This window comes from Neoarius graeffei, chromosome 17, assembly GCF_027579695.1.
Source record: "Neoarius graeffei isolate fNeoGra1 chromosome 17, fNeoGra1.pri, whole genome shotgun sequence".
In the NCBI taxonomy this organism is placed as follows: Eukaryota; Metazoa; Chordata; class Actinopteri; order Siluriformes; family Ariidae; genus Neoarius; species Neoarius graeffei.
In genome coordinates, this window is record NC_083585.1 from 13,651,239 (window position 1) to 13,660,130 (window position 8,892).

At 39.0% G+C, this 8,892-nt stretch overlaps 1 protein-coding gene across 2 annotated transcripts in view; it reads left to right on the forward strand.

Annotated features, from left to right (window-relative positions):
- Positions 1-8,558, forward strand: part of rps6kb1b (ribosomal protein S6 kinase b, polypeptide 1b) — a 38,610-nt gene extending 30,052 nt beyond the window's left edge. The window contains exons 10-15 of one of the 2 annotated variants that reach the window (XM_060943743.1): positions 2,927-3,034; positions 3,120-3,182; positions 3,308-3,385; positions 3,512-3,619; positions 3,730-3,842; positions 7,667-8,558. In XM_060943743.1, coding sequence (XP_060799726.1) covers positions 2,927-3,034; positions 3,120-3,182; positions 3,308-3,385; positions 3,512-3,619; positions 3,730-3,842; positions 7,667-7,913 — 717 coding nt within the window. In that variant the 3' untranslated portion in view covers positions 7,914-8,558. Of the gene's footprint in view, positions 1-2,926; positions 3,035-3,119; positions 3,183-3,307; positions 3,386-3,511; positions 3,620-3,729; positions 3,843-7,666 lie in introns of those variants that run through there. The other variant, XM_060943744.1, reaches the window with a different exon arrangement.
- Positions 8,559-8,892: the final 334 nt, after the last annotated feature.

Genomic DNA, 8,892 nt, shown 5'->3' on the forward strand with positions numbered 1-8,892 from the left:
CACACTGATTCTAGGCTGCCTCAAGGTTCTTGTCAGCAAATTTCAACTCACCACCTCAAACTCTCTAGCGCCACCAACAGGTCAAATTTGGAAGTACATTTCTGTTTGTTACTTTTGAACCGTACGTCTGATCATCAAAATCTTAGTATCGCTGGAATCCTTCGGTCAAAAAAAAAAATTTAGTATGAGGGCGCTTACCATGGTGAGGGAGCGAAGCGGGGGGGGGGTTTACCGGTCCCCCCCCCCGCCGTGCAAAGCCTTTGAAAAATGCTCCAATGGGACATTCTGAGGCTATCTGAGAGGGAAATTGTAACAAATTGTCTGTCAACATTGAAAAAGAAAGAAGTAATCTTCTGCCCCGGACAGTCTTTGGCTTTCTTCCGCTTCGTGCCACGGGATGACATCTTTTAAATGCCCAAGTGTCAACAAAAACAACTTGCGAACTACTTCTGTCAAAAGCTCCCGCGCTGGTGGGTGAAAGGTCATTCAGTCTCGAGAAATCTCGCTCTATAAGTCAGCTGACCTTGTATGATGTAACCCATGTCAAATCTCGCGAGAGCAGCCACGACAAGTAAACAACTAAACAACATGGCGCCTCAGTCTGGAAACCGCCAATTCGGATTGTTTTTGCACCGTCTGGCAGTGTATCTACTATGATTGGAATATTTTTGGAGTAATTATAACGTATTTGATGATCAGACACATTGTCACGTAGTGTTGCTGGGATGTTTTCATGGAATCGGTAAGGGGGCGCACGCCAAGAGTAAGAGGGCACAGCGCCCCTGTTCCCCCGTTTAGACGAAAGCCTGGTTTGGCTGCAGCAGCCAATCAAGTTTGGCTGCGAAGACACAAAACAGGATGTGAGCTCATATCTCGGCTGCCCTTTGATGTATCTTAATGAAACTTGATGGCATTATGCCCCACCCCTCCAAAAGCGCCCACAAAAAATTTGTAACAAATTGGCTAATAGGGGGCGCTATAACTAGTAAAAATGCGTTTTGGCTCATATCTCATTTTGTGTTTAGATTAGGAACAAAATTCAAGTACCTTTTGGAATCCTTTTGCCAGGACAAATCCAACGCACCCTATGAAGTCATATTTCGCTTTGTAAATTTTCCGCCATTTTGGATTTTGTCGAAATCAATAAAAGTTACTCTTCCCTCAATTTTTGACCAATTTTTCCCAGACTTGGTACATAGCATCATTGGACCAAGCCGCACAAAAGTTATGCTCAGTGTTTTTGAAATTTTAAAACTGTTTGGCCGCAGCAGCCAATGAAACGCAGCTGCGAAGACGCCAAACAGGAAGTGAGCTCATATCTCGGCAGCACTTTGACGTTTCTTAACCAAACTTGGTGGGATTATGCCCCACCCCTCCAAAAGGGCCCATACCAAATTTGGTGCACATTGGCCATTAGGGGGCGCTATACAAAATGTGTTTTGGCTCACGTCATTGAGCTCATATCTCAGCAGTCTTTTAGCATACATTTACCTGGAAATTCACCATAAAGTTGGTAGTCTTTTACCTCAAAGTGGTTGCAAATAGCAATTACTATAACTGAAATCATTGAAAAAGGTTGTGACACTTTGTATTTTTTAAATAAAAACAAAATGCTATCATTTTCAAAACATTCAATCCATTTACAAGATGGAGAATTGTGCAAAGACAACATACCAGCCGTTAAAGCCTAGCCAAATTTATTGTTTTGAGGGAAATATGTGCTCATTTAAAATTTGATACATGCAACAAATCTCAAAGTTGGGACAGGGCCAATAAAATCAGCAAATGACCTTGTATCTCCATCAAACGATGGTATATCGACATGAAACTTCTTGTGGGTGCTCGTGACCATCTGTCTGGCCCAAATGCATTCTGCTGGCCTGACGACGAGGCTCATATTCTGCTTGGCCCCCACATTGCTGCTTGCAGCTATATTTATTATTGTTGTTGCTGCTGCTGCTTCTTCCGCATTTGTTTTTGCTTTGATATTCGTGCCAAGGTTTAAGCAAACGTAGCGACGTAACTGAAGTATACAGCGACGTAATGACATGGCTCCGCTTAGCACCGCGAGCTATGGAAAAGCAAACTGGTTCTCAGCTGGCTCGCAAGTTGAACGAGTTGTGAACCAGCACTGGCCCCGAACCAGCCCTGGAACTGATTTGGTGGAAAAGGAGTATAAGAGGTGCTGAAACTAAGCACTGAGAGCGGAAAGGAATCGGAAATGTACGCGAGATTAGACCACATCTGTAAATTTAGGCATCTTAAAATGTTTTTATTAATGCCAAATTATATATGATAGACATAAATTATTAACTTGTACATTTTTTTTTTAACACGTTTTTAGTTAGCGGGACTGCAGCTTATCACCTGTCCCGCCCGCTCCCGCATTGTGCACTCCCCCTCCCGCCCGCGCCCGCAATGAGCTTTCAAAATTTGTCCCGCACTGCTTTGCGTCGGGTGCCGCAGGACTCCCGCGGGAGTGCGGGACTCTAACGTGTACCACCACTCGTACACACCGCCTAGTGGCCAGTGTTAGTAATTACCAGTCATACACACCACCTAGTGGCCAGTGTCAGTAATTACCAGTCATACACACCGCCTAGTGGCCAGTGTTAGTAATTACCACTCATACACACGGCCTAGTGGCCAGTTTTAGTAATTACCACTCATACACACCGCCTAGTGGCCAGGGTTAGTGATTACCAGTCATACACACCGCCTAGTGGCCAGTGTTCGTAATTACCAGTCATACACACCGCCTAGTGGCCAGTGCTAGCCAGTAAAGAAATAAGACAAAAGAGACTGGCTATGATATAAGAGAATTCTACAACCCAGAAACAGATGGGAGCTCTGCTTTTAGGCAGTGCCTAAATCTATATATTATCTTTGTGTGTGTTTGGAGGCTGATGCTGTTTTGCCTTTGTAGCCACCATTCACTGGGGAAAACCGGAAGAAAACCATCGACAAAATTCTTAAATGCAAACTGAATCTCCCACCCTACCTCACACAAGAAGCCAGGGACTTGCTTAAAAAGGTAGGACAGCAACCACTATTATGATATTCTTGATATAGCTCCCAATAGAATAGCTATATAAAAAAGATTTTTAAAATGTGTCCAGCTACTGAAAAGAACTGCCTCATCTCGTCTTGGAGCTGGACCTGGAGATGCGACAGAGGTGCAGGTTGGTACACACTTCTTTCATGTTCGTGAAGGTTGTTCCTGTTCACATTACCTGTTGAAATGTTTATTTTACAGACCACAAAAATTAATTTCCCCTGTATTTCATGGCTTTTTGATTTTTCTTAGACTCATCCATTCTTCCGGCACATTAACTGGGAGGATCTTCTTGCACGGAAAGTAGAGCCACCTTTCAAGCCTTTCCTGGTGAGTTCTTGCATGCTCCTTTTCTTTCACTTGTTTCTTTGCTAGCTGGCAAAGCAGGGGTTAAATACGTCTGTATTTTTTAATTATTTATTTATTTTAAAATGAACTCTGCTTTTGCTTTCTTAGCAATCTGCTGAGGATGTGAGTCAATTCGATTCAAAGTTCACCAGCCAGACTCCTGTCGATAGTCCTGATGACTCTACACTCAGTGAAAGTGCAAATCAGGTCTTCCTGGTAAGGCTGAAGAAAACTTCCTTTTTTTTTTTTTTTTTAATAAATAAAAGAAACCCTTTGGATGTGTTGTGCATTTTGTTTGTTTGTCATTTTATTTATTGTATTTTTAGGGCTTTACATATGTAGCTCCATCAGTGTTGGAAAACGTGAAGGAGAAATTCTCATTTGAGCCAAAAATTCGATCACCTCGCCGCTTTTTAGGGAGTCCAAGAACGCCAGTGAGGTAATGAGTTTAATATCTGTATGTAGATTTGCATTATGTGTCTATTTTTTTTAATATACTGTGTGTATATTTTATTTATTTATTGGGTCCATCTCACAAACTGGTCTTTCATTTGGGACATTATGGTCAAAAAATAAATTTTCTAATTTTTTTTTTTTGCATTTACTTAACACTCAGTGTTTCTTTTGTCATGTTTAATAAGAATAAAGATAACATCTTGCTTTATCTGGCCTCCACTGTGGAAAATTTTAACAATGTTCTGAAGTTCACTTGTGTAACATGGAAACTATGCATTTAAAAACCCTCTTTAATAACCAACGAATATCTTTTTCTGTACATATGTTTCTTTAAATGCAATTATTAGACAGAAAAACAAAAACGCATCATTTTTAAATTTTGCTCCTTAGTTTTGAATGTTCATCAGTTGTCATACATTTTTATTAAACTTTGTTGTGCCTGCAGGATGTCATGTAGATACACCCCTTATTTTGTACTAAATTAGCATAATAGTAATACACAGACAAAAGTTTGAAACTGTCACACTCATTAATTTATTTGCTTTTTCATCACTAATGTAACATGGAAACGTTTTTTTCTTTTTACAGTGAAGATATTACTTATCACATCTGAAAAAGTTGCAGATCTACACACTGCATTAAAATGTAATCATTAGTTATGTTTTCATTACAATTCAAATGTTTGTCATTTGATTTACATATAAACTACATCATGAAGAATTAAAGCTCCTCCTTCAGAGATGAGTGGAAAATATTGAATAAATTTCCTCTTTTTGATTGCTTGGGTTAGAAATGCCAAGTTATGATGACTGAATTGATTATTCACTTAAATATGAATAATATGATACATTTTGGGTATTTGACATGTCGAAATAGGACTGTTTAAAACTTTTAGCTTTTCATTTTAAAAAACAAAATCACAGATTTATAACAATTTTTATATGGCGTAGTGATTTTACGTTACTACTTTTGGTGAAGTAGTGACCTTGAACCTGAGGCTTTCCGTTTAGATCAAAACACACGATCGTATTGGTTTTGGGTATGCGGAAAATGGAGTTACAACGGTGATCAAATATTTTGCATGATGTTTTATTACGGTTATGATTATTCTGTAAGCGCATCAATCCTTAGGTGTATAAAGTTACAACTTAAAATACAGTTAGTGATAACTGTAGACTTTTCAGTAGACTACAACCTTTTTAAGGGAATGCGATGTAGTAAACATCATGTCCCAGATCAAGCCGCCGTTTTTCCACAAATTTGCAGAATTTTTGCCAAATTCTGAATATTCACATCAAAGATTTAGTTTTATCTGTATTTCTTTCATAACTTTTTATTTCAAATTAAAACCAACATCACCATTCAAAACCATAAAGTTTATTGACTGTGAGTATATTTAGTTGGGTGCACCCCTGGTTAAGATGTGTTAAAAGCCTTAAAATCAATTTTTATTGCAGAAGCATAATCTCTCACTGAAAATTGTAGAAAAATGTAACCCTTAACTCAAGTGAATTTAAAAAAAAAATCCCTGACTAAGAAATAATTATTTTTCAGAAAATCACCTGTTCCACAATTATTGGCACCCATAATTCCTAGAAAATAAATATAATTGAAGCATTTCTGTCATTTCTACTGTAGTTTATAAAGTTGATCAGAGTATCTAGGAAACTTTAGTAATTCATCACATCCTGTTTTCCTGGGGTATAAATGTGACACAGAGGCCTATTTCTCTTATCTACTCTTCAACATGGGAAAGACAAGAGAACACACCATTTAAGTAAGGCAGATGTGTGTCGACCTTCATAAGTCAGGCAATGGCTACAAGAAAATAGCCACTCTCCTACACCTGCCCATATCTACAGTCAGAGGAATCAAGAAGTTTAAAACAACTGGAACAGTGGCAAACAAGCCTAGATGAGGATGCAAGTTTATCTTGCCCCTACGCACAGTGAGGAGAATGGTAAGAGAAGTAAAAAGTTCTCCAAAGCTCACTGTTGGAGAATTGTATCAAAGAGTAGCAACTTGGGGTCACAAAGTCTCCATAACAACCATCAGGCGCTATCTACATGCCAACAAGCTGTTTGGGAGGTATGCACAGAAAAAGCCTTTTCTCACTTACAAGCATAAACGTAAATGTCTGGAGTTCACCAAGTGGTACTGGGACTTCAACTGGGACCGTGTGCTTTGGTCAGATGAGACCAAGATAGTGTTTGTTGCCCAAAAGCTCTGAGTGTAACACAAAAGACGAGTATGTGGAAAAGCACCTCATGCCCACTGTGAAGTATGGGGGAGGATCGGTGATGCTGTGGGCCTGTTTCTCTTCCAAAGGCTCCGGGAACCTTGTTAGGGTGCATGGCATCATGAACTCTTTGAAATACCAGGACATTTTAAATCAAAATCTGGTGGCCTCTGCCCAAAAGCTGAAGATGGGTCATCACTGGGTCTTTCAGCAAGATAATGACCCTAAACATTTGGCCAAATCTACACAAAAATGGTTCACTAGACACACAATCAAGCTCCTCCCATGGCCATCTCAGTCCTCAGGCCTCAACCCAATTGAAAACTTGTGGGGTGAGCTGAAGAGGAGAGTGCATAGGAGAGGACCCAGGACTCTGGACGATTTTAGAGATTGTGCAAAGAGGAATGGTCGAAGATCTCTCTCTCTGTGTGTGTGTGTGTGTGTTCTCCCATTTTGTGAAATGCTATAGAAGATTAAGTTCTGTCTTGTTGGCAAAAGAGGGTTGTACAAAGTATTAACATCAGGGGTGCCAATAATTGTGGCACACATGATTTCATGTAAAATTATTTTCTTAATGTGGGACTTTTTTTTTCTTTTCCCCACTGAATAAATGCACTTGAATTCAAGGTTGGATTTTTCTCTTTTTTTGCATTGTTGTCCTATATTATTTAAAAAAATGAATTTATTAGAAGCCTAAGAACATATCTTAACGAGGGGTGCCATTAATTGTGGAGGGTGCTGTGTGTGTTACCAACCCAAAGATGGTTATTTGCCAATAAAAGCACACCCTGATGTTTTATTTCTCTTTTTGCCACAGCAATTTGTCAAAGCTTCGGACTTTCTTTTATTAATAATTGTTGTTTGTCTAGCTGTTTATATAAGTGTTGAAGTTAGTTTGTGTTATCACTTACGTTATACGTAGCAGCTATAAACAGTTGCCTCACCAGCCCCTCTTTTTTTTTTTTTTCTGTCTTCTGAAAATAGCATTGTGGTACTGAGGAGCTGTAAAGTCCTCTGTCCTGAAGACTCCCATGACCGAAAACTAAAAATTGACTGTTAGAACACTGACCCTTCAGATTTCTTCTGTACATGGAGAGCTTTTGCTTTTTTGAAGCTAAACACTGGACATTATAGGACATTAAGAAACGGCTGCACTAGGCTGATTTTTAAAAAATGCAAAAAGTGAGCACTACCTTAATTTAATGGATCAAAATCTAAATGACCTGAGAAAATTCTGGAAGTTGGTCAAATCATCAGCAGGAGATATGACGCCCCCGACTCTTCCTGAATTTCTAAAAATAAATCAAAGTGAAATCAAGGGTAAACAAAACATGGTAGATGCTTTTTCATAAGCAACAAATCTTTAAGCAAAAATCTTTTTTTTAAATTTTAGTATTGGACTGTTTGCAGTTGTTTTCCATTGAAACATCTTGGAATGAGTGCTTTTTTAATATATAAGCCTTGGAACCAGTACTATGGTCAGAACTGCTGCTACTGAACACCTTCTGACTAATCAAACTTGAATTCAGCAGTATGATTTATGATCCTATTGTTTTCCTGTTTTCTAGCCCAGTAAAGTTTCCTGGTGACTGTTGGCCTCGATGTCCCAGCATGCCTAGCTCTTCCACTCTTCAGTCCCCCTCTGAGCATGCAATGGACGTGTCTACTGTGGATCAAATGGAAATCTCAGCCAGCACTGAAGTCACTGCTCCATTACCCATCAGACAACCCACCGGCTCAGCCATGGGTGCATTCAAGCAGCAGGCGTACCCTGTTATGGCAAAACGGCCAGAGCATCTACGCATGAACCTATGACCTGTAAACTATGAACTAGAGATTTACTACAATTTGCTCTGTTTCTTTTATATGAATACTAGGGGGAAAAAAAAAACAAATTCCCCACCATCACAGAACCTAGTCTGTTGATCACTGACCTGATGAGCATGTGCGCTTCACTGAGCTCAAGAAACTGCTTCGGTTCCTCACATCCCAAAACCTCAGTCTATGTTGTTCTCAGACACTGTGTCTCATCAGATGGATTGAGTCTTGGGCCTTCTTTTGGACAAATTTTTTTTTTTTTTTACATGATTGTACCATCAAAGGAATATGAAACAATGAACAATAATCAAATGTCTGGCACAGTTTGCTCAATGTGCAGACTAGGTGACACGGTGCTCTGTGCAAGATGTTCAAGTGCTGTTGAGGAATTGCTTCCATGTGGAATTCTTTGTGTTTTTACAGTATTGCTTGGGAAGACAGAATGACTCGCGCTGTCTCTCTCTGAATTAAGTCATTGTTTATTGAAAGGAGAAATGAGTTTGTAGGGATTCCATCAAGCAGAGGTTGATAAGCTGGCGTAAAGTCTTATTCTCTTTAAACTACGTGTATGTCCCACAGTGATATTTAATGATGGGTCATTTACACAAAAGCCTCAATAAAAAAAGACATTTGACTTTTAAATACTTTTTTGTGTTGCATGTGGCTAAAATCATGATACAATAATTTGATTTTTTTTTTTCCCCTTGCATTTTGGATAATGTCAGATCATTTTTCTTGTGTGAACATTATGTATGTAGGACTAGAGTATTGTATCTGTCCTTGTGATGGTTGTACCTTCAAATAACTCAAATTATACTCAGCCTTCACGTAGTTGATTAACATTTGATGCATCTCTTAAAAGGCCAGTGATACTTCATACATTGTAAGAAGATTATTTTCAACACATCTGCCTTTTTTTTTTTAAAGAAATTATGTGAACCAAAAAAAAAAAAATGTTTGACCTCACATCTCTTGC